The following is a 26,823-nucleotide window of genomic DNA, read 5'->3' as shown; positions in this document are numbered from 1 at the left end:
TTAAACTTGGGAGCCTCCAGCTGCACATTTGCAACAATCCAAAGCTCCACTTGCATTTATTTATTTATATATAATCAGTTTTTTTCTTTGCAAGTCCTTCAGCCCCAATTTTGGAGACCGACCAAAGCTCCATTCGCATTCACCCAGCCGCAAAGAACTTAAATATTGATCACCAAGTTTCCATAACTCATCCACCTTTAAACCTCCAGCCGCACCTTCTTCACACAGCCCGGCCGAAATCTCTTGGCATAGCTTCAAATCCGGCCGTGATTTTCAACAGCCCCAAACAGGTAACTTGTATTAATGAGTAACTTGGTCCATGTTGTCATCATGCAGAGAGGAGGTATCCGCCCGTGTCTAAGCATTGCTAGAAGTGCTAACTTCATAGGAGCCCTCTATTAAATTTCAGTTGCCTTCGGTTCAATTAGTCGGATAGGGAAGAACAAAGGGGTTTGATTTTTTATTTTTTATGGGATAGTCGTCAGTTTTCACCAAGTCTCTTGGTCTAGTAGTCCTTGTAGGACCCGACCATGTTCGGTTATGTTAAATGACACCAGGTCCCAGATCGAAGGCGGTAAGGTATGGTCGGGTCGGGTTGGGTTGGGTCGAGAGTGACCTGGTGATGAGGAAAAGCTAGTTTTTGTGTATTGTGGAGAGGGGTTGAGATTTGGTGGTGGAGGCTTCACCATAATATCGTGGTAGAGGTGGTCAGGGCCCTTCTATAATCAAATCCCAACGCAACAAAATGATTCCATAACTAATAAGCTTTAGTTTTTTTTTTTCCCCTCTTTTTTTTGGGTAAAGGAAAGACTTTATGTTATAAGCACTGTAATAACTAAAAATGTTGCTCAATATCGATATCCTCTCACAAAAAATAGTGCACAAAAAGAAAATTTTATGGTTTCAGAGGTCTATTTTTGTTCAATGGAACAGCAAATTGATGACCAACTCTTCACTTTGAAAATGCCAGTTCTACATCAGTTGTCAGACTACGCTAGTCTTTTCGCCACAAAATCAAGAGAACTAATACACGAATTGTGGACTGTGTTATGGATTGCGTATGCGGTAGCACCGCAAACGACTACATGACTTTTGGACTGGAACCATTTCCTTATATACAACAAATGTTGATTCACCATGACTGTAGACAAACATTTGTATCCACTTATGTGAGAAAAGAATAGGAAATGTCTCTGTAGTTTCACGAACCAGCATAACTCAACGGAAATGTAACTCATAAGCTATCAGGCTCGCCCGAGCATTTCTTGCTCCAAACAACCGAACCAGCTCTTCGCTCTCCTCTCTTTCTCTTGTTTCTACGAAAATTCACATCTGAAGCTAAACATGATTCTAGAGTAGATTGCTCCTGAATGGATGCATCTACCAACGGATCAGGTTCTGATGATGGCGTTGGAAAAGGATCTTCTTCTTGTATGCCTTTGTCTGGTTGTTCATGAGTCTCTTTATGTTGGTCACTTATCAATTCGAAAGTGTGCTTTTCTCCTTCAGCTGCCTCATTAGGAATCAGGACATTATCCACAATCTGTAAATTATAACATTACATCTACAGTAAGGAAATCAATAGCCTTGCCCAAAGATTAGGGGCTAAGGATGGAAAAGACGTGACACAAGTCCTGCATTCGATTCTTGTCAAGCAGAGAACAAGAAGTAATTAATGGAATCTATATATTACTACTAAGTGTACTTATAAACAAATCATCACATATATGTAAACAGCACTAAAGATGAATACGAAAAATTAGCAAAGGAAATTGAGCTGATATCCAATAGGGGGAAAAAGACCACCTTCCAGGTGCTAATCCTGCCTACAAAATCAACCTAGCAATACAAGAGCCAGCACGTAGAATATTCTAATTTAACCATTTTAATTATTATCTTCTAGAGGCTGGTATTACCATATTTACTAAAGATACTTCCCTAAAAGGCTGGTATTAATTATTATCTTATAGAGGCTGTTTTAGTTATGACATATTTCGTCCTTGTATTCCATTTTTGTCCCTTTAGTTCCAATCTCGGCAATATACCCCTGTACTTAATAGATGTTGCAATTCAAGGACAGCTTTATGGTTTCGTCTTTTTTTGGTTATCTTGTCCAATTTTGCACCTATCTTTTGGTAAGTACATGGGTATTATTGGTGAACATGACCAAAAAATAAATGGAGCAATGAAAGGTGAATACTCTTGAGTAACAAAAAATTGGTCAAGATAATGAAAAAGAGACGGTTAATTAAAGTTATCCTTGAGTTGCAATATCAGATAAGTGGAGGATATTGGAACTACAAGGAAAATAGTGGAAACCCCAGCAAACTACGGGGGAAAAATTTGTTATTTGGCCTTCGAAAAATAACTATATGCAAAGAAAAATTTGCAAATTTCAGTATTGCCCAAGGAAATTTTGTGAAAAGGCCTCAAGGGAACTGATCACTGGGGATATGGAAAAAACAATGCAAATGTAAAAGTATCTCAATCAAGCTTAAGACAGTGATTATGTGGAAGTTGTGGAATACATGACATCTAGTATGTCAATCCTACCATATTTGTTGCATATTAGAAAGATGTTTTTCCAACAGATTTCATGTAATTATTTGAAATTCAGTGGAACAGTTGTGTAAAGGTCAAAATCTAGGTTCTGGAATAAAAGGTTATGTTCTGTAGGGAAGACTTACATCTTCGCTTGAGTCTCCAAACTGTGGCTGATGAAAGGTGACATCAATGGCAGACAGTAGTCCTACAGTGCTTTCAATTATATCAGGAACGACTGCCTCCCCGAAACTTGACACTGCACTTTCAGGCATTGCCATATCTCCAAGATTGTACTCTGATATATGTTGAGTTGAAGTATACATAGCTCCAGCAGAGATTGTGTCTCCATTGCCAGCAGAAAATGCTGGACTATGGGCAGAGCTTGTTGGAGCGTCACAAGGTACAAGAAGGCTTAAATTTTCAGAGGAAGAAAACCTACAAGCATTCTTGGACATTACCACATCGATTTGATTCTTCATCTTGTGAACCCGAGAGTGCACTGTCTCAATTTTCCAGAGGACATGCTCCAAGGACTTATCACCATCTCGGAACTCAAAGAACGACCAGTCATCACCAGTGCTGAGTTTATCATTGTAATCAGCACTCTGCTCCGTGATTATTACTACCCCCACAACAATAATAAAATGAGTTTTTCAGAGTCAATCTTAAGGGAAAAAAAGATGTTTGGACTATAAATAAATAAAATAAAAAACTAGACGCAAGTATCACAACATAATGAGGAAATAAAATGCTGCAAGCTGTTTTGACTTAGATTGACAAGAATGAAGGGTCCTACAGATATTGTACATATGCAAGCACTCATGCAAATAAAAACATACCATGCAAGCCAGGCAATAAGGAAGAAACAACAAATGGTAAGAATAATACCTGCATTACTAAATTCATCAGCCACAGAAGTACTATCAGGATCGGATCTCTTATTTTCTGCAATACATAACAATGCTAGGTCAAACATCATTGTGGCAGTGGGAATTTAATTAATGAAGGAAAGTAAATGAGCAAAATCATGGTGTATTAGTATAAAGAAGGAGCTCCAACCAAGATAGGAAAAGACATTATGATGTGACATATATGATGCTATATCAGTTGTCTCTTCAACTCTCTTGCGCTTCCTCCTCTTCATAGCCTTTTTTCTGCGGCATTGACTAGAAAATGGCACTGACTTTGAGCCAAATTCTTCCAAAGTAAATTGGTCAAATCCTGAATGTTTTCTTTGATCTGCTACTGCAAGCTCTCTGGAATATTTTAACGCTTGTGATTCAATTTCTTTAATTCTCAATTCCATCCATTTGCAGCGCCACATTATAGGACGTATAAAGTTCCTCCAGTGATCTGTCAACTTCTTCTTCCTGAATTAGAAACAAAGGCAGTTGGAATATATAAGTGAACTCAAATACTATTTCTGAGCACATCCAGAAAAAAAGATGTCAAACAAGAATCATAAACTCTGTTTGAATTATAGATATATATATATATATAATGTTTGTACGTTTAGATATTTTCTTCACATTTTATGGTAAATTTTTCTTTCCACAGTAGCATACAGAATATATATCTAATCTCACTTGGGAAGAATATTTCTAAAAGAGTGACTGAAAAAACCTTCACCCACTGTTCTTGCATTCTTATGAAATGGTAAATGAAACCTTAGACCAGACATGATCTGAATCATTTTACTTGCCGCAAGAAAGACAGAACTATTCATGATAAAGACGCCAATAGAGATACACAAAACAATTTTCAGTGTACATAAACTGAAGAGTTTCCTGGTCTGAAGTGGCACCCCAAAAAAGTATAAGTATTAGATATATATTCTGATCTGAAACTAACAAATTTTCTACTGTCCAACAGTACCTTGTTGGCTTTCTTTACATTTACAAACAATAATCTTCAACCAAGAAAAAAACAAACAATAATCAAATATTTGAATGTTAACTATACATGAGCAAAAACTAACAAATAAAAACTAAAAATAAAACTAAAAAGAAAGCCAAAGGACCTAGTGTATGTTTGACAGTATAAATTCTGCTCAGTATGGCCATCGATACAATAATCATGCATTCTCAAACGAGATTTTTTGTTTGATACTGAGGCAAGCGTTATTTAAAAGGGATGAAATAACAAGTTTTTACTGGTAAAAGTTTCAAGCTTAGATTGTTCCAAAATTACACAAACATACTAAATCAAGATGGTTTTCCATCACACTGACTATTTATATTTACTTTCCAAAAATTATCCAAAATAATTAACCTTATTTATTGCTAAAAGTTGTATGTTTTAGATTTGTCTGATTAAGTCTAAACTTAACACAAATATCTAGATGACAACAAAATCAAACCATAAAACTAAGCCCAAGTAATTGGAAACAGAAAATGTCATTTTCTCCTCCAGGAGATTTCTGTTTAAGGCCACTACGCTCCGCCCTCTCTTATACATAAAACCCCCTCCCAAAAGCATTAGCTTCTAGCTCAGCCATCTTGCACACAAGAACTCTGTCATTATATTGTAAAAAAATAATCATCTGCTGTACAAAGCAATGCCCTACAACAATGGGACACCAATCAATTTAATTAGGCATGGAGATAGCGATAACAATCCTACAAAAGTAGAAGAGAAACAATAACTTTAATAATTAGAAATGCCTCCATCTTTATGCCGATGATGTGCATCAACATAGATATCAATCCTTAATGAAAGTAGATATGCTTCTGTTTGTTTGAGTGTACGTACAGTTACTCATGCCCCCTTAACTCTCAGACCAAATTAATACAAATAGATCCTCCTATCCTGCTTCTAAAAGAATTGAAACAAAGTAAGTAATGCTGTATATCTAATACACTTGCACAGAATACAAAGACTGCCAAAGCTTCACTGAAATAGGTTTCTCATGCATATTACACATAGCAAGGTATAAAAAGAAATCACAGCTTAATATAAACTAAATAGGGAACAACCAGGGCATAACATTAGAATTTTCATTTACACGAAAAAATCAATAAACTAAAATGATTAAACATGCAGCCAAAAAACAATGCACTTACCTCATTTGAAAAGAACTACTAAATGCATCAAAAGCAGATGCCAAACCGTTGTCCGCAAAAAACTGAGACTGTACTTCACCTTCACTAAATCCGGAAAAATTCTCAGTGTCGGACATAGTGTCAGCAAATGAGCTTGAATATTCAGTTGCATCAGGGTCCTCAGTTTCAGCCTGCAGGCTGCTGTTATGATTATTTCTGCACTCAACTATATCAACGTCCACATCCGAAGTGCACATTGAAGCCTTATCTTCTCCATTCATCCTAATGGCTGTGTCCTCACAGTTTTTCATGCACCCTAAACCCTCCGCAGCCGAGTTCGGTAAGGAACTCCTGTTTTCTGTATCAAGTTCTACTTTTGCATTGATAGATGGTCTACAGTCTTGGTCGATCTCCGTGAATGGTTGGGCAGGAGCCATACCAGGAGGTTTCAATTATCAGCTCTGTTTTATTGATTACTGATGCTTCAAAAAGATTCCTTTATAGTTTTCCTGAAACTAGAATAGACAAATTCATGCTAGCAGCCTGCTGGGTTCTTAAATCAAGAAATAAAAAATAAAAATAAAAATCAAGTTTACCCTCATAATCAACGTGGAGCGTTAGATTATTAAAAATTAAGAATTGGGGTTATTAAGTTTTGTACAGTGAATAGCTCCAAGTCATGAAACAACAACTTTGATCATTATCATGCCTTACAGATTTTTATTTTTTATTTTTTCCTTTCTTTGTTCTTTGAGAAATTACAAAGTATGAATTAGAAGGAAAAGAAAAAATAAAATTTATGGTGGACACAGAAAACATGCAGCTTCTTCTCCAATTGAAGATACAGATATGTGAATACAATTCCGCATGTATGTATCTATATATTAATGCAATGCATACATCTATGTGAGTATGCATAGGGCAATTGAGATGCAAAGAGAAGTAGGGAAAGAAAGAAAGAGTACCAGTGAGAGTGAGGGGCTGTGGCGGCCGGGGAGAGCAAAAGCAGAGAGTGAAAGAAGAGTGTGTAACGTTATAAAAACCTAAACACAAAAATAAAAACAATTGGCTCTTCCCCGAGTTAAAGTACGCTTCCCGCTTTTGTTAGCACGTGTGACGCTACTTCGCAGGCTGCAAACATAACCTGATGACAAACATAACCTGATGACATCGTATGCGGCTCATTCTCAGTTTCTCATTGGCGCTATTTGCTATGAGAAATTATATGCACAAAAATAATAATTTCTTTATATTCCGTTTGTTCCATTTGTACACCCTCATTATGCCAAATCCCCCTTTGTTCTGGCATATTCGTAAGTCTTCTTTTTGTTGCGTTTAATTTTTCAGGAATCTTTTTTTTTTTTCTAGACCCGTAATTTCTTGTTTAATAGAATCTTAAAGTTTCTCATATACTAGAATTTGGCCCTGGTTGCAATTTGGTCGGCCCAAATCAAAGGTCTACAGAGTAGATAGGAAGGGTTAGGATCTAGTGAGAACGCTTATGTGAGAACATAACATGAGAACACCGTTGGATCCAATCTAACGGCTGTATGAAAAGCAATTGTAAGTGTAAGTGTTGTATTAGAACGAGGCCTTCTTCTCTCTTCTCCCTCCAAAACGTCCCCTCCAAAACAGAAATCCCCTCCAAACCAGCTGTTCGCTCAGTTCAATGAGGAGGCCATTTTTTTATCAGCTTTGATTGAGGAAGAACTGTAACATTGAAGAGTGAGCACCCTCATTTTTCTAGGTTTCCCATTCAGGCGAAACAAAGGAATCTTGGATTTTATAATTTCATCTTTGTGGTTGGGTTTTTGGGGTCGGGACATACGTCAATCCTTGAGCAACGTCGAAACTGGCGTTGAGTTGGAAAGTACTGACCGTACCGTTGTGGTTCTGCTTTGTTGGTTTTGAAATCCTTGAGCGGGGGCGAAACAGGGGTTGAGGAAGAAGAAAAGTTTTTGGGGTTGACGTCCAGATCTAAAAGGGCTACGTTACGTTGTCATAATTGTTGAAAATTTGAAGTTGGAAATCAGTTACGAGGTAAGCCATATACTGTATTTGTCAATTTCATTATTGGGCATCAGCATGAGTCACTTTAGGTTGTATGTATGACTTTAATGTTTCAGCAGAGAGTCATTTGCATGTCATATGTTAGTTAATATATATTGTAAAGCTGTTTGAAAGAATGTGCCAAATATTGGGCATCAGCATGAGTCAGATTAGGTTGTATGTATGTCTTTAATGTTTCACCAGAGAGTCATTTGGATGTCATATGTTAGTTGATATATATTTTAAAGCTGTTTGAAAGCCTGTGCCAAATATTGGGCATCAGCACGAGTTACGTTAGTGTGTATGTAGGTCTTTAATGTTTCACAGATTGTGATTTTAATGTCATATATGATGGTGGTGATGTGATATTCAGGGTTAAATTGCAAGAACTGTGAAATAGAGTGCGAAGGACAGGTGACACCGGAAGTTAGTTCGGAATTGAAACCAAAATTGGGACTTGAATTTGATTGCTGTGAGGATGTGTTCAATTTCTATAATATGTATGCCGCGAAAGCCGGATTCGGCATTCGGTGTTCTACAACGAGAACGTGCACATTCACAGGATAGGTAACAAGGAAAGAATATGTATGTTGTAAACAAGGGTATGCGTTGACAAGCACTGTTAGTCGTAAGAGAAGACAGCGAGGTTGTACTCGAACTGGGTGCAAGGCTAAACTTGCGATTTTGAAGGTAAACGAGAAGAATAAGTACATTGTTGAAGGATTCAATGAGATACACAACCATGACATGACCACAGTTGATAAAGTCCATCTATTGAGATCTCACCGTAACTTAACAGAGTCTACAAAGGCCTATAGTGCACATATAAGCAAAGTTAATATCCATGTACATAAACAGGTAAGCCTTCTTTAGGTGCAATAGGGGGATTGGAAAATGTTGGGTTTGTTAGGAGAGATGTCTATAATTATGCAAGGGAGGTGATTGGGCATGATGCAGAGCTGCTGAAGGAGCATTTTTTGGCTGAGCAAGGAAAAAATGAATCATTTTATTTCAATATGGAGGTAGATTCGGAAGGAAGGATGAGAAATGTTTTCGGGGCAGATGCAAGGTCAAGACGAGCTTATGGGTTTTTTGGGGATGTGGTGGTATTTGATACGACGTTCAACCACGAACTGCTATGGGATGGTCTTTGCGCCTTTGTTAGGCGTTAATAACCATAGGCAGACAGTGTTGTTTGGTTGTGCATTCCTAACTAGTGAAACCACGGATTCATTTGTAGGGTTGTTCGAAGAATTCAAGAAAGCCATGCCAGGTGAGCCACCCAAAATGATCATCACTGATCAAGATGCTGCCATGTCAAAGGCAATTGCTTTAACTCTCCCAACAACATTCCATAGATATTGCATATGGCATATCTTGAATAAGTTTATGGAGAAACCCGGCATTGGGGAATGTTTTTCGAAAATGTGCAAATGCATATGGGGTATGGACACGAAAGAAGAATTTGATGCGAAATGGGATGAAATCGTCACAAGAAATGGGCTGAAAGACCATCCGTGGCTGAGCTCGATTCATGCTTTGCGGGAGAATTGGGTTCCATCATATGTAAAACATGTGTTTTCGGCTGTGATGTCAAGTAGTCAACGGGCTGAAAGCTGTCATGCATTTTTCAAACAATATATTAACCGGAAAAACACATTGATGGAATTTATTGTACGTTTTGAAAGAGCTCTTGATTCACAGAGGCACAAGGAGTTAATGGTTGATCATGTTGATACCAATGAAAAACCTCCACTGCCATTTCGAACACCAATGCAACATTAAATGGCATGCATTTACACTCGGGAAATTCTTGAAATGTTTGAGAGGGAAGACTTCTGAAGCCTTTTATGCTTGTTCGAACTTGTAGAGCAAGATGAGACCCAGTGCAGGTACAAAGTAAGTGAGCGGGTAATTCCGGGGGTGACACGGATGAAGGAGCTTGTGCATGATAAAGATGCCGATAAAGCTTATTGCAGCTGCAAAGGATTTGAATTTTGGGGTATTCCGTGCCAACACATCCTAGCATTTTTAAGAATGAAGCAGGTGGAGCACTTGCCAAACAATTACATAGTGAAACGATGGCTTCAAAGTGCAAAGTGTGGTGTAGTATATGATAAGAATGACAAAGAAGTTAAAGATTGCGTGGACGGTTTGGTTTTGGTTAAGAGATCGAAACTTGGCAAAGTTGCAGGTGAGTTGATAGATTCTGCTTTGTTGTGTGATGAAGGTTTTGAGTTGCTGGAAAATTCATTTGACGACATTCGTGGGAAGCTTACAAGGTTGTTGTCATCAAGAGCTCGTGTCGAAGAGGAGCCCAATGGAGAGGTCGGAACTAGTTCTTCCCAAGTCAGAATGAAGGATCCCCATCTAGTAAAAGCAAAAGGGCGTGCGAGAAGAGTGAAAGGACAAAAAGAGAAGGCAGCGGAAGGACATAAACGGCGGTGCAGTGAATGTAGGAAGACTGATCATGATAGACGGAGTTGTCCAAAACTTGTGAGCGGGTAAGTGAATATGTAATTGTCTGGGTTTGAATTTTATACAAGAAATGCTGTTGACTTGTTTCTTTGTTTCGATGTTGCAGCTCTTCATCTTCCGACGCAGAAGTTGGTGCTGCAGTTGATGAGAATTTGCAGCCCAGTCAGAGCACGCAGGACAGGGAACCTACTATGACAGAGTCATTTCTGCAAGAGTTTGATTTCCTTTACGGTCCCGGAGTTTGAATATTTGTTGATACCAATTTGCGTCGTTTTGGAAACCATCTGGAACCGTTAGTGAATCTTATGTAAGTGCCTCATGTTGATACTGAACTAAGGTATGTGAAAAGCAACAGTGAAACCGCCCAAAAACAAAGTAACTTTTGTATTCGATAATTATTAAGTGTCACACACGTATCGCATGACTTACATTCGACCCCCTGGAAAAATAAAATAAAAAAAAATACATTAAAGTCAACAATAAGTTATTTGAAGAGCCACTTAGTTATCAACATCAGAGTCATCACTTGACTCAAAGCGGTCACGTTCCTCCCAATCTAGAATGCGTTTGTCATTGTAGCAATCCTCGCACCACTCTGGGGGTAATGCAAACAATGGGAGATGGGGGCTTTGGGGGAGAAGGGGTCGGGGACCGATAGTATTGAACATTGTCTGGACCTACCTCGAATAGATCCCTGCACGTCCCACAAGGATGGTCGTGAACGTCACCCTGCTTGCAATAATTATGCACAACTCGAACTTTCGAATCCATCTTTGGTTGAAGGTGGATGTCCATCCTGGGGCTTTGGTGTTTTCAGAACATGGAGCCAGTGTTTGAAAGGATTCGTTTGGGATTCATGCAATGTGGGTAACGTTTTATACACCTTTGCAACGGTTGCAAGGAAAATAAAATATGTAGGTAAGGGAATCTTGAAACCATCACGGTGTGTCAACAAGGGAATCTTGAAACCATCACTATGTGCCAGTAGTGTGTCAAAGAACCGAATATCTGTGTCAGATAATCTTGAAAAAATTTATCGACCCACCGATAATTTTTGAAACCCAAAATTTGAGCACTATTAGTAACTGAACTCTACTAATCCAGTAGTTAGTGATGGAAGAAATAAGATTGAACTCTGGTAAGAACATAGAACCCAAGGCTGTGATAGCAGATTTAAACCCGAATAAGCTGCACGTAAGTCAGATCGGGCATAAACATGTAAACACAAACCTAGATCTGGCATTAACAAAAAACAAACAAGTGAATAACGATTGCCTAGCGATTGATATGGCTACCAGCCGTCATTATCGTTGGCTTTTGCTGGTTGGTGGCCTAGCTCTGGTGGGTGTACACCGCCGGAGATGATTTGTTGTGCAGCATACGGAGTTATGGCGTCCCAATCAATATGTTTGTGGACATCTGCAGCGAACCGTCGAAATTGCTCAAAACCTTCGTTGAAAGCCACAGACATTGCCTGCCCATGCTTGTTGCCTCCTTTGTGGATGCTCAAAGATTCGTACGTAGCATCGTCCAGGGTTATTTGCAAATCCTCTGCTTTGTGCTTTCTTCTTTGGCCACGAATTCTGTGCTTCTCTTTTCTGTAACGCGCTTTGTTCACTTGGCGCGTCAAATACGCCAACTTCTGCTCAGCTTCGACACACTTTTGAGTCCAATAATGGACCAAGGAGGAGTCGTGTTCCAGTTTGTTCTTCATATCATTTATTTCCATAGCAGGATCATCGGAGTCGCCCTCGCTTGCCGAGGAGGTTGGAAGTGGCAACGGTGGTAGAGGGGACCTTGGATAATCGGGGGCATATTCCCATGACCCATCGGAGTCCCCCTGATTTGCATTGCCGTCTGAACTGGTTGACATGTTGACAAATCTTCAGTTTCTTCAGATTGGGGGATTCGTTGCATGCACAAAACACAACTCTAAAGAAGAGTCAGGAAGAAAACAAGATGTTGATGTACGGCAATGAGTATCCCATAGCCATACGACACCGTTTATATATGATGTCCTGGAGTATTCCGCAGTTTGTTTTATCTGTTTTCCCCATCTGTCACATCAGTTTTGTTTTTTTGTTCAGTAATGAGAGTATTTGATTTAGGTTGAATTCGGATTAAAGCCTCGTATTAATCATAGATAGCATACACATGAATTTTGAATTTTCAACTTTCAATGAGGTGGGTAGCATTTGTCGAATTATTATCCCGATGTTTGCAAAGGAAGGGTGAGAGAATGGTCACTGACGTGCACGTGTGCACCTACCCAAGGTTGATGCGGTCAGGTCCCGCCATGTGTTGTATTTCGTTATTTTCATTACACAACTGGGGGAAAATTATTGAAGACATGGTAATAACAAGGAGAAAAATCGGAAAAAATGCCCCAAAATTGATACCAGCTCCTTGTGGCATTACACAACTGGGGGAAGTTATAAATTGTCGAAAGTGTTTTTTCAACTCACTTTCGTACTCAATTCCATAAGATGTGATAATACAGAGTGTACACTTCATCTTCGGAATATGGTTTGAACTCGCTTTCGTTTCAACCGTAACATTATGTTTTGCAAACCTTTTCCGTCTATTTCCTTCATGTTCATTATCTAATTTAAAATAACACAACTATCGGTTACATTTGCTTCGTATCTAATTATTGGGAAAAATTGGTCTTATTTTCTCCTTTCAAATGACACACAGAATATTATTATTGTTATTTCATTGGTCATATATTATATATTTCACACGAATAAGCAAACCTCATATTACCATTTTAGGAACAACAACTCCTGTGAGGGAGATCCAATCAATGCTAAAAACTATCACATTCCTTTTAGGCATTTTGTAAAGAGAAATTAAATATGTTGACAGAAAATTATGTAAACATACTTCAATTAAAGCATACCCATTTAGCTTTACAAAAGTACGCATAATAAACCAAAAGCAGTTTCCCATATTTTTCACTCGCTCTTTCTTCACGTCTTACAGCTTGGATACATACAAGATACTATCTGAAGTGTCCAAAGCAAAATGGTTACACCTTCAGGAGCGCACACAAACTTGGAACAAAAGCAGTCAAAATGAACGTTTACGCATTTTTTCCAAACAAACTTACTGAAAATAACGAAAATGAACGTTGTCCAGCGACGGTTTACTCGATGGTGATTCCGTCCTAGTTGTAGCTTAGGACAACACATTTTGCATACTCTCGGAACAGGTCAAATCCTTTACGTGCTTCTGCTTCCCTCATATGCACTGCCTCATTCGACCCCCTGAACCTTCAAGAACCTTTTCCTTTTGCAAGCCTAACCCTCAGTTTCATTAGTTTGACTGATCGAAGGTGTAATTTCGCTTGACTTTTCTCCTTCCCCAATGTTTCTTCATACCATCTTAGACGTATCTTCTGACGTTTTATTTCAGTCTTCAACGCATCGTACCGCATCTGGCCGATACGGCCTGCATCATCGTGGTCCTCAGATGAAAAGTTGATGGATTTTGCAGGTCCTACAGGAACATCTTCAGCGTTCTTATTCTTGTGTAGCACAATTTACGGTTTATGGGTTTAGGGTTCAGGGTTTATGCTCAATGATTAATTCATTATAGTAGATTTGCAAACACTTCATTATATTTCACAGCTGTCCGGATTAGAAAATTACAAAATAAATACTTGAAAAGCCAAAACAGAACACAATTTATAAATATATACTTGAAATAGCTGGAAGATTTCCAGACGCAAAAAGTTTCTTACTTCTTCATCACTTGAACTGCCAAATTCAGAAATGATAGAACTAACAACAGTAGGAGGATCTTTTTAATGCCCTTCACTATACGGATGACTTCAGCATATGCATTAAGTTTCTTCACATCCAGCTGATTTTCAATTTGAGATTCAGTTGGCATGTTGCCTCCAGTCACCCATTCATAGCCACTACACCTTGTAGCTCCCTAAAAAAAATAAGAAAGTTACATTTTTCATTTTCGGATTACAATGTCAGACCCAATTCTTCTACTCTGTAGCAGTTTTCGTTGGCTTAGGCAATAGCCGATCTGAGTTAGTGTTATTGGCTTAGGGAAGATAATACTTACATATGTTGTGAAGCACTTCCAATACGGTCTGCCCATATTCCTTTCAGATTTGGAAATTAGCATAACCATCTCAGCATTGCAGTGCCGACACCTCTTTCCTTGAGTGTTTGTTGAAGAATTCGACATGGCTTTGCCCAGAAGGGAAAATGAAGATAACAGAAGATGACAACCCTTCCAAAAATTTGCTCAAAACCCCCAATTAATTTTCCTTAAAATCTAAAAAGGAATGGTATTTTATTTTTTGGGGAGAACTAATATGGAGTTTCAAGTTTGAATTGTCCTGTTTTGGTCGTAACAATCAGTGACTGTGAGCGGCAAATTCAAAATTTGCAGGAATGTTTTTTTTTTTGTTAACCCTAACCCATGAGCAGGAAAGAAAAGCATTGGTTTAATATTTTTTAACCCTAAGCATTCGACAATAAACCCTAAATCGTAGGCGGCAAGCCCCTACACCCTTGAAGTCGTTTAAAAATTGAATATTTAAGTGGAAACAATTAGAAAATAGAAAAACTGGCGAGTGGCGGCATGGGAATGCGCCGCGTGGCAGTCAGGCTTGCAGCTCCCCACTCCAGCGCCTCCACTTGGCATTTCTTGTATATTTTATTCAGTTTTTTTCCGAAAAATCGTTAAAAATGCAGGAAAGTTAAGGAAAAAATTGGGAAATTTCCTAACTATGTGTGGGGATGAATACTTCATACGAGAAGTACAAACCCTGGTTTAGGAGCGAGTGAAAAATAAAATTTGGGAACCAACCCTACATTCGGATGATGCAAATGAAAACCCTAATACACTTTGTAAACCCCACACTCTCATATGTTCGATCACATTAATCACGTATCCAAATTTATTTGTCCTGGCCTTTTTCCGGATATGTCATCGAAGGAAATCTCGTCCCGATCGCTGAGGAATTTTTCGGGATTTTTTCACCGTCAATTTCGATTTTTAATTGAATATTTAAGTGGAAACGATTAAAAAATATATTAACTGGCGTGTGGCGGCATGGAAGCACGCCGTGTGGCGGTCAGGCTTGCAACTCCCCACTCCAGCGCCTCCACTTGGCATTTCTTATATATTTTATTCAGTTTTTTTTCCCAAAAATCGTTAAAAATGCATGAAAATTATGGAAAAAATTGGGAAATTTCCTAACTCTATGTGGGGATGAATACTTCGTCAGGAATTTTGGGTTAATAGTTGGCAAAATGTTTTTTGTGGAAATTGATATGTAACCAAATTTGATGTAGGATATGGGTGAATTGAGTATTTAGGTAGTTTAGCGGAAGCGAAAACAATGGAAAACATAAAATAGAACAAAAGGGATAGGTCTGGAATCACTCCAGGGGTTTGGCTTCACACCAAGTAGTCTCCAATCTCTGGAAAATAAGCTTTTCTTTATATCTCAACAACTGAACTTTAAAGAACTACATGGGGGGGTATTTAAGCAAACTAAAACCTAGAGACAATAGGATAAAAATCCCCACTAAAACAGAAATCCTAATCCACCAATGAACTAAGTAAAAATAAACTAGGAAACTTAAATCAAATCCAACTAAAAATCTGGAAACTAAAATCCTAGTGAAATCTGGAAAACTTGAAAATCTAGGAAACTAATAAATCAAGAAACTAACTAATGATGTCCGCATCAATTCCCCCTGGCTGAAAAGATCTCGACTCCGGCGAGATAAAGCTGTAATAACCTTCCAAAACGTCGGGATCAATGTGCGGCAGGTTCTCCTTTGTAATCCGAGTACTATGAGAATCTGATCTAACTTCCACTTGACTAGGAACTTCTGCATCTTCCTTACATTCTTTAAAGGTAATGATATGTAGAGCTTTGGTTTTACCTACTTTGTCTTGCTCCTCTTTGTTTGGTATAGATTGATTCATGAGCTTGGGTTGAAGTGGCTTCATCGTGATCTTCTTTCCTTTATGGATGAACGAACATATATTTTCTTGACCCAAGATGGTAACACTGTAATCGTAGATCCATGGTGTTCCCAAGAGAATATGACTCACATCCATATCCACCACATCACACCAAACATGATCTTTGTAAGATGAAAACTGTATAGGAACGTGACATCGTTGGGTAACAGGGATAGAAGATGTATTGTCAATCCATGCTACTCTGTATGGCACAAGATGCTTCTCGGGTGACAAACCAAGACGCGAAACAGTCAGCGTTGATACAACATTGATACAACTCCCATTATCTATGACCACCTTACAATCTTTATCTCCAGACTTGATGTAAGTGTGGAAAATGGAAGTCCTACGCCAATTCTCAGTTTCCTTCCTAGGTTGAGCCAAAGTACACCTTACTACTGCTAATGTTGGATGAGGGACTTCAAAGTCGATTCCACAATCTTCATCAGGTTGTTGGGGTTCATAAATATCTTCCTCGAATTCGCCTTGATTGTCAGCTTGTTCGTTGATGTGTGCACACAGATTTCTTGTTGCCTCCTTCGTTGGGCATTGGACAGCAAAGTGTCCAAAACCTTGGCATCTGTAACATCTTTGCATTCCACCACCACGTGTATCAACCAGCACTCCTTTTCCTTTGGCAGTTTTTACTAAATTAGTCATAGATGTTGGAGAACTTGGAGTCACAGATGTGCCAACATGACAATCAGATCTTTGAGAATCAGTTTGCTTGACTACATGGGAATACTTCTCTAATTCTTGTACCATCTGAAAAACCCTCTCTAAAGTATTCACAGTATGCGGAATTAATTCTTTTTGAAGCTCTGGACGAAGTCCTGTTCTAAACCGAGAAATAGTCATCCTTCGATCTTCCCTTATGTCACATCGCAACATGAATTCCTCAAATTTTGCAATATATTCAGCAACTGGCATGTTATCTTGACGAAGAGTTTGCCACTCGTCCAACAAACTCTGTTGATAGGATAATGGTAGATATTTCTGCTTCAACCTTTCTTTCATCTCACCCCAATGGATGATTGGTTCTTCCCCAGCTCTCTCTAGCTGTTTATGGTTTTGGGTCCTATATCGTTTCAGTAAGTAGTCTCAAATGGGGAATTGCTGGTTCATATCCCCCAAACAGTCTTTGTATTGTTTTTATATGAAGTCTGTTTATGGTTTTGGGTCCTATATCGTTTCAGTAAGTTGTCTCAAATGGGGAATTGCTGGTTCATATCCCCCAAATAGTCATTCGTTAAAGATGACAGACAGGCATATGGCAGGGAGGTTGCGTGTTGTCAACCCGAAAAGGGATTATCCTTTCAGTCACTTCGTTGACAAGTGGATGTCTGACACATCCTTGATCTTCTAAGATACTCTGATGATCCCATAAATACCCCAAACAAATCCCCCTAATTTCCTGATTTGTCCTGCATTTGAAACTATATTTGCAACAAAACAGAAGTGTAATTAAGTCATCCGGTAATCCTTTTTCACTAACATAATTATTTAAATATCGCAATGTGGATCTACGAATTAAGTGGAGGGTTTTTCCCAATTTGATTATAACCATCTACGACATTTCCCCATTATTTTCGGATTTGTCCAGCAATTTTTAGGATTTCTGGACCGAACAAAAAAAATATTGAATCCCATAGTACGGAAATCCCTTAAGTTTCACATCAAGAATTACATATCAATTTTCACAAAAAATATTTTGCCAAATATTAACCCAAAACTCCTGACGAAGTATTCATCCCCACACAGAGTTAGGAAATTTCCCAATTTTTTCCTTAATTTTCCTGCATTTTTAACGATTTTTGGGAAAAAAAAACTGAATAAAATATACAAGAAATGCCAAGTGGAGGCGCTGGAGTAGGGAGCTGCAAGCCTGACTGTCACGCCCCAACCCACGGATTTAAGTAATTTTGGGTTAAGACGTGATTCACACCTTAATTATAGAATTTAATAAAAACTATAAGTAAAATGTGAAGAAACATTTAAATAAATAAGGTAAATATTTCACATAGAATATTCGAAACAACAACATCTGAAAGCTTGAAATAGTTATATTATTTTACAAGCCAGAACTACTAAAGAGTTTACTAAAAGAGTAACTCATTATTTATCCACAAGCTATGTACATAGTACACTCTTATAAATATGCCAAAATCATCATAAGCTTTAGACTTCAGGTTCGGTACCTGCAAAATCTATTAGGGGGTGAGCGAAACCACAGCTCAGTAAGGACATAAACCTTTTTACATGAAATTGATATAATTAAATTAGGTGACAAATAATCACATATCCAAATAGCACATTATTAATAATAATAATGCATGAATGCACTTCAACTAATCCCATTAATTCATATAACTGGACAAGCAGACCTGCACGTCCCATACCATGCTTATACCACTTGGTCCCGAATGCCCATTTATATGAACTAACACCCATTTCAACCGTCCCATAATTTCCCCTTTTGTTAGTCATCTTGTCTAACTCCCTTTCGCCAGTCCCGAATCACCCAATAAAAACCATGTGCACTGCGGGATCCCTGAGACCTGGTACCTGCCAAGAGTTAGACTCAACTACACAAAAGACTATATCCATTACCCTCTTTTCCATCATTATTATCTCCAACCAACATCTCCAACTAATTTCCATGACATGATATAATTATGCATTTCACATATCCATATATCCCACAACAATGTAGCTATTCAAAATATCACCAATGTACCAACATTGTTCAACCAATCAAGAACACATAAACATTCCAAGAATAACATTCAATTGTAACAAGAATATTAATCAAATAATCATATTACGCATAATATATTGTTCACAAAATTTAATTAAATCAATCTCTGCAAAAGGCCCCCAAGAAACCCCTACCTTGTTTCCAAAGCTAGCTCCAAGTTTAGGAAAATACAAGCTAAGCCCTTAAGTCTCTTCCAAGAATTTCCTCGCTAAACTCTCTTTCTCCCTCTACGTTTAATCTCTTTGTATGAATTTTCAAGTGTGCTTTCAAAAACACAGGAATGTCCTATTTATACTACAAGGGAGGCGGTAACTAAAAGACTCCCTATTGGTTGGGTTGCAAAAATCTCAATGTATTGGCGGCAAGACAACTACTTGCTAGCCAAGTAAAAGTTTTTAGATAACTTTTGAGTTCATTGAGTAAGCAAATCTTGCCATCTAAATGGTGAGATGGCATCATGTGTTTTCACTAGAGATTGACAACAACCAAGCTGGTTGATAGGTGGACGTTTCCTAAGCTAACTATGATTGCCAACAATCAAGTTGGTTGATAGGTGGATGTTTCTTAAGCTACTACTAAATTCTAACAATAGTATATTATATACAATTAAATACCCAAGAAATATCTAGAGAAAGACCAATAATAAATATATAATTTATAGTAAATGAAAATATATATATATATATATATATATATATATACATATATATACTAAGTACAAATATTTATTTAGGATAGTATTGTAAAAACAATATATATATATATATATATATATATATATATATATATATATTTAAAACAATGTTTAATTTTCTTTAAAAACTTTTTAAGAATACAGATTCTCACAATCTACCCTCCTTAAAGAAATTTCGTCCTCGAAATTTTGAAACTTACTGGAATGAGAGAACAATTCCGGGTACTTTTTAAGTATTTCTGTCTCTAATTCCCATGTAGCTTCTTCAGTATTCCCATGTAACCAAAGAACTTTGACCAATGGTATTGTTTTCGTACGTAACACTTGTTCCTTATGATCCAAAATCTGTATTAGTCTTTCCTCAAATGACAGTTCTTTATCTAAGTTGAGCTCTCCCCAATCTAGAACATGGGTTGGATCAGGCTCATACTTTCGAAGCATAGAAATATGGAAAACACTATGTATATTCGAAAGTTGGGGTGGTAACGCTAGCTTATAAGCTACTTCACCAATCCTTTCCAAGATCTCAAATGGTCCAATAAACCTTGGTGCTAATTTTCCAGTTTTTCCAAATCTTTTTACTCCTCTTCGCGGTGAGACTTTAAGAAACACATAATCCCCCACATTAAAACTTAATGGTTTCCTTCTTTGGTCAGCGTAGTTCTTTTGTCGACTTTGAGCTGTTAAGAGACGTTGCTTGATAAGTTTAACCTTTTCAGTTGTCTCTTGTACCAAATCAGGTCCTAGCAACACAGTTTCTCCCACTTCAGTCCAACATACAGGTGACCGACAATGTCTTCCATATAAAGCTTCATACGGTGCCATTCGAATACTGGATTGATAGCTGTTGTTGTAAGCGAATTCCGCCAATACCAAATGATCTTCCCAACTTCCCCCCAAAATCTAGAATACATGCTCTCAACATGTCCTCTAAAATTTGAATGGTTCTCTCTGACTGTCCATCAGTTTGGGGATGAAAAGCAGTACTGAAATTTAGTTGCGTACCCAATGCTTTCTGTAAACTTCCCCAAAATTTAGAAGTAAACTTAGAATCTCTATCTGAAACAATTGAAATTGGAATCCCATGTAATCTTATTATCTCTCGAACATAAAGCTTTCCAAGACTTTCAGTGGAATCTGTTGTTTTGACTGGTAAGAAATGTGCAGATTTGGTCAACCGATCTACTAGAACCCATACTGCATCTCGTCCCTTTGGAGATTTTGGTAAACCTGTAACAAAATCCATGGTTATATGATCCCATTTCCATTCTGCTACTGGTAATGGTTGTAATGGACCTGACGGTTTCTGATGTTCAGCTTTCACCTGCTGACATGTAAGACACTTTGCTACAAATTTTCCTATATCTCCCTTCATGCCACTCCACCAAAAGTTACGTCTCAGGTCATGATACATCTTTGTCCCTCCAGGATGAATTGTATAGGACGAATGATGTCCTTCTTTTAGAACTTCTTTTCTTAGATCTGAAATTTCTGGAACATACAATCTATTCAAATATCTTAATCCACTGTCTGCGTGGACACTCCATCCACCTGGTGTATCTCCAGTTGTAATCTTAGTTCGAATGTCTTTAGACACAGAATCAGATTCTTGTGCTTCAATTATCTTTCCAATCAAAGTGGGGTGAGTTACTAAATTACATAGATATGCACAATCCTCATGCACATCTATGTACAAGTCAAAATCATAGAGAGACTCTACCATCTTCCACCTTTGATCACATAAACTGGCTATGACTTCTTGGGGATTTCGACTTAAAGCATCTGCCACCACATTAGCTTTTCCTGGATGATAATGTAAATCAAAGTCATAATCTTCTAGATATTCCATCCAACGCCTTTGTCTTAAATTCAACTCCTTCTGAGTGAATAAGTACTTCAAACTCTTATGATCTGAGTAAAGCTCAAAATGTTCCCCATATAAATAATGTCTCCATACTTTCAATGCGTGAACAATGGCTGCCAGTTCTAGATCGTGTGTCGGGTAATTCTTCTCATTTGATTTCAATTGACGAGAAGCATAAGCAACAACTCTGTCAGACTACATCAAAACACATCCTAAACCATGCAATGATGCATCAGTACACACTATATAACTTACACCTTTTTCTGGTATAATTAACACAGGAGATGATGTCAATCGAGTTTTTAACTCGTGAAATGCTTCCTCACATTTATCATCCCAAATAAACTTAACTCCCTTTTGTGTCAACTTGGTCATTGGATTAGCTATTCGAGAAAAATCCTTGATAAACTTCCTATAATAGCCAGCTAACCCAAGAAAACTTCGAATCTCATGAACATTTTTCGGCTGTTTCCAATTCAACACTGCTTCTACTTTTGCAGGATCCACAACAATGCCTTCTTTTGAAATAACATGTCCTAAAAACTTTACTTCTGTCAACCAAAATTCACACTTACTTAGCTTAGCAAATAACTTGTGTTCTCTCAATGTCTGTAGAACAATTGACAGGTGTTGTTCATGTTCTTTTTGAGATGATGAATAAATGAGAATATCATCAATGAACACAATCACAAATTGATCCAGATAAGGTCGAAAAACTCGATTCATCAAGTCCATGAAAACCGCCGGAGCATTTGTTAATCCAAAAGGCATTACTAGGAATTCATAATGCCCATATCGCGTTCGAAATGCAGTTTTTGATACATCTTCTGCTTTTACTCGTAGTTGATGATAACCAGAGCGAAGATCAATCTTTGAGAAGTATTGGGAACCTTGCAGTTGATCAAATAGGTCATCAATCCTAGGTAATGGGTACTTGTTCTTGATGGTGATTCTATTCAGTTGACGATAGTCAATACACATCCTCAGACTTTGATCACTTTTCTTTACAAAGAGTGCAGGAAAACCCCATGGTGAGGCACTAGGACGAATGAAACCTTTTTTCTCAAGCTCTTGAAGTTGTGTTTTGAGTTCTTTCAACTCTGCTGGTGCCATCCGATGTGGAGGTATAGAGATAGGTGATGTGCCAGGATAGATATCTATAGAAAACTCCACTTCACGTTCTGGGGGTAATCCAGATAACTCTTCTGGGAAAACATCACTGAAATTCTTCACTATAGGAATTAGCCCAAGTTTGGGATCACCCAGATCCTTATTGGCCATATGAGAAATCAATCTCAAGTAATTACAATTTTTATTATCCAAGATTGATCCAGGCTTGCAACTATTCTTATTTCCATAAAAACTGAATGTTTTCCCATCGCTGAGAGTCATAGTCACCATTTTTCTACCACAATCAAGAATAGCTTTAAATTGGGCAAGCAAGTCCATCCCCAATATTACATCATACACCATGAATTCCAATATCATCAGGTCAACAACAAGTTTATGATCTGATATCTCTATTATGCAGGATCTACACAACTTATTAACTTCAACACATTTACCCAATGGAGATCCAATCATCAACGAGGATTTCATAAATTCATATTCTAATCCAAGAATAGATGCAAAGGACACAGATATGAATGAATTTGTAGCACCAGGGTCAAACAATATTCTAGCCCATGAGTTGAAGACTAGAAATGTACCTTCCACCACAGTAGGTTCATTCTGCTCCTCCACTTGTCCAACAGCATATACTCGTCCTTGAGTGAGTTGTTCTGGTCTCCTTGCTGCTCCCGGCGCCTTAGGCCTTTGTTGTGCAGGTTGTCCTTTTGGACGTTGTGCCTGTTGATTAATAGGACCTCTAAACTGATTCTGTGAAGCTTGGTATGGGGCTTGGTACGAAGCACGGTACTGTGTTTGTGGAGCTTGAAATTGTTGTTGTGGTGCACGGAACTGTGGTTGTGGTTGTGGAGCAACAGGTATCTGATATGATTGTAGCTGGGGACAATCCCTCTGGTAATGTCCTATCTGCCGACAATGATAACAAAATCCTGAGTTTTGAGTTGCCTCAAATGATCTTGGATTTTGATACCGGGATCGAGAGGGGAAAAATCTTTGGCGTTTACTACTTTGTCCCCCGTTAGGATTCTTAGGTTCAAAAACTCTCTTAGAACCAAGTATCCTTTGTTCAGCCATTAAGGCACGATCAACAACTTCAGCATATTTCTTTAACTTGAAAAGTTCCACTTTCTCCTTGATTTCTAGTCTCAATCCTTCTTCAAATTTCTTTGCTTTTGCAGACTCATCAGGAATCATGTAAGGGGCAAAACGCATCAGTTCTTCAAACTTAGCTTGATATTGTCCCACAGTCATATCACCTTGATAAAGATTAGTGAACTCACGTACCTTCATGGTTTTCATAGTTTCAGGAAAATATTTTTCCAGAAATATTGTCTCAAAGGCAACCCAAGTTGCAATCTCAACATCAGGCATAGCCAAGACAGATTCCCACCAATGATAGGCTTGTCCTTCCAAATAAGTAGAAGCAATGGTTACTTTCAGGTTTCCGGGAACTCTTTGTTCATTCATCTTTCTCCTCATTTGTCTTAACCACTCTTCTGCTACCATAGGGTTTGGATCACCCTTGAACACAGGTGGCCGTGTCTTACGAAATTCTCCTTGGATCCTCATTATTTGATCATCTTGAGTTTCATGATGGGGTTCGTGGTTATTTGTCTCACGAATAGCAGAGGCCATATCCTGAATGGCTAACATTATTCTCATACTATCACTCACATCATTCTCGTTTTGTCCTTCTATTCCAGCCATCTTAACAATTGGACCTTTATCAGATAATTCCACAAGATTAAAATATATATATATATATATATATATATGCTAAATAAAATAAAAATACTTGTCACATGCACAATGTAAGACACAAATACACCAAAAAGTATTGATGCTAACAAAACTTAATGTGGATTCAAATAGACTGATGAATCGATAAGTCAAGTAAAGTAAAATAAAATGATTGAATGCTATACTTGTTAGTAGTCAAGTATAAAATGAATAGACTGTATCAATTAAAATAATAACAAGCATCTTAACACATTCACAATACGAAGTATGAGAATGTTGTACACTATAATTATGAAAAATGAAACTAACAATTAATTAATCCATATCAATTTTTTATTATTATTTATTTATACGTAATTAATTATGCCAATAAAAACCAGAAAAAACATATAATATAAAACATTTATAAATTATATGAAAAAGAAACATTATAGAAAATCAAACATGCATATTAAACATTTATAAGTTGTTACAAACCTATTTTACAAAATTTAGCAAAACAGTCACAAACCTATGTTACAAAAAAACTTCCTACTTCAAGACCTCCATAAGGCTGCCCACAAAAACTATACATACCAAAATCAGCTTGTTAGATTTACACTATCTATTATTAGTCAAACTTTCTATTCATCATCTGGATCTGGGACATGGGGTAAGTTTAACTCCTGTGGTTCTGGAACATATGGTAAGTCTACCCCTGGTGGTGGCCACATATCAGCAGCTATAATTGCAGCATCTTCTAATACTTGGTTGTAGGAGTGTGCTTCAATATTTAATTGATACTGACTCCTAATATTGTTTGCTTGCAACCGACGTCTAACCACCAGTCTCTGCATTTCTGGTGTATAAAACATCCTTCTATTTCCGGTATCTATGACTTCATTAACTACATCCACATAAGCTTGGTGGTGTAGACGGTTGTGGAATTCTTCTTCGTTTACTGGGATAAGACCATCGGGTCCCATTTGGAACCCTCCCCATGTATCATCGCTGTGATCAGGTTGCATCCTAAACATTAATTTAACAGGTTAGTTAAATAACAAAATAACTTAATGAAACCGTAAAACTAGCTCTGATACCAACTTGTCACGCCCCAACCCACGGATTTAAGTAATTTTGGGTTAAGACGTGATTCACACCTTAATTATAGAATTTAATAAAAACTATAAGTAAAATGTGAAGAAACATTTAAATAAATAAGGTAAATATTTCACATAGAATATTCGAAACAACAACATATGAAAGCTTGAAATAGTTATATTATTTTACAAGCCAGAACTACTAAAGAGTTTACTAAAAGAGTAACTCATTATTTATCCACAAGCTATGTACATAGTACACTCTTATAAATATGCCAAAATCATCATAAGCTTTAGACTTCAGGTTCGGTACCTGCAAAATCTATTAGGGGGTGAGCGAAACCACAGCTCAGTAAGGACATAAACCTTTTTACATGAAATTGATATAATTAAATTAGGTGACAAATAATCACACATCCAAATAGCACATTATTAATAATAATAATGCATGAATGCACTTCAACTAATCCCATTAATTCATATAACTGGACAAGCAGACCTGCACGTCCCATACCATGCTTATACCACTTGGTCCCGAATGCCCATTTATATGAACTAACACCCATTTCAACCGTCCCATAATTTCCCCTTTTGTTAGTCATCTTGTCTAACTCCCTTTCGCCAGTCCCGAATCACCCAATAAAAACCATGTGCACTACGGGATCCCTGAGACCTGGTACCTGCCAAGAGTTAGACTCAACTACACAAAAGACTATATCCATTACCCTCTTTTCCATCATTATTATCTCCAACCAACATCTCCAACTAATTTCCATGACATGATATAATTATGCATTTCACATATCCATATATCCCACAACAATGTAGCTATTCAAAATATCACCAATGTACCAACATTGTTCAACCAATCAAGAACACATAAACATTCCAAGAATAACATTCAATTGTAATAAGAATATTAATCAAATAATCATATTACGCATAATATATTGTTCACAAAATTTAATTAAATCAATCTCTGCAAAAGGCCCCCAAGAAACCCCTACCTTGTTTCCAAAGCTAGCTCCAAGTTTAGGAAAATACAAGCTAAGCCCTTAAGTCTCTTCCAAGAATTTCCTCGCTAAACTCTCTTTCTCCCTCTACGTTTAATCTCTTTGTATGAATTTTCAAGTGTGCTTTCAAAAACACAGGAATGTCCTATTTATACTACAAGGGAGGCGGTAACTAAAAGACTCCCTATTGGTTGGGTTGCAAAAATCTCAATGTATTGGCGGCAAGACAACTACTTGCTAGCCAAGTAAAAGTTTTTAGATAACTTTTGAGTTCATTGAGTAAGCAAATCTTGCCATCTAAATGGTGAGATGGCATCATGTGTTTTCACTAGAGGACAACAACCAAGCTGGTTGATAGGTGGACGTTTCCTAAGCTAACTATGATTGCCAACAATCAAGTTGGTTGATAGGTGGATGTTTCTTAAGCTA

General features: G+C 37.6%; 3 protein-coding genes across 5 annotated transcripts; 2 read left to right on the top strand and 1 right to left on the bottom strand.

Moving 5' to 3' along the window:
* Positions 1 to 937: 937 nt before the first annotated feature.
* On the bottom strand, positions 938 to 6,762 carry LOC110773477 (elongation factor). Of its 3 annotated transcripts, none has more exons than XM_021978002.2 (6): positions 6,551 to 6,755; positions 5,607 to 6,094; positions 3,604 to 3,914; positions 3,433 to 3,489; positions 2,688 to 3,166; positions 938 to 1,543 (listed from the first exon to the last, which is right to left on the bottom strand). In XM_021978002.2, the coding sequence occupies exons 2-6, from the start codon at positions 6,020 to 6,022 to the stop codon at positions 1,235 to 1,237; spliced, it is 1,572 nt and encodes a 523-aa protein (XP_021833694.1). In that variant the 5' UTR covers positions 6,023 to 6,094; positions 6,551 to 6,755; the 3' UTR covers positions 938 to 1,234. The 3 variants fall into 3 exon arrangements, with proteins under 3 accessions (XP_021833694.1, XP_021833695.1, XP_021833696.1); XM_021978003.2 differs by having other exon boundaries at positions 5,607 to 6,100; positions 6,551 to 6,754; XM_021978004.2 differs by having other exon boundaries at positions 1,333 to 1,509; positions 5,607 to 6,100; positions 6,551 to 6,762.
* A 1,888-nt stretch (positions 6,763 to 8,650) lies between these two features.
* Positions 8,651 to 9,419, top strand: LOC148297596 (protein FAR-RED IMPAIRED RESPONSE 1-like). Its single transcript, XM_088247707.1, has 2 exons — positions 8,651 to 8,780; positions 8,875 to 9,419. Exons 1-2 carry the CDS (start codon positions 8,651 to 8,653, stop codon positions 9,417 to 9,419), a joined length of 675 nt encoding a protein of 224 aa, XP_088103833.1.
* Positions 9,420 to 9,566: 147 nt separating this feature from the next.
* On the top strand, positions 9,567 to 10,357 carry LOC148297595 (protein FAR1-RELATED SEQUENCE 9-like). Its single transcript, XM_088247706.1, has 2 exons — positions 9,567 to 10,138; positions 10,219 to 10,357. The coding sequence occupies exons 1-2, from the start codon at positions 9,567 to 9,569 to the stop codon at positions 10,355 to 10,357; spliced, it is 711 nt and encodes a 236-aa protein (XP_088103832.1).
* The last annotated feature ends 16,466 nt before the right edge of the window (positions 10,358 to 26,823 follow it).

The sequence above is a fragment of the Prunus avium genome, chromosome 1 (assembly GCF_965620075.1).
Source record: "Prunus avium chromosome 1, drPruAviu1.hap1.1, whole genome shotgun sequence".
Taxonomy (NCBI): domain Eukaryota; kingdom Viridiplantae; phylum Streptophyta; class Magnoliopsida; order Rosales; family Rosaceae; genus Prunus; species Prunus avium.
This window is presented reverse-complemented; position numbering and strand designations above follow the sequence as displayed.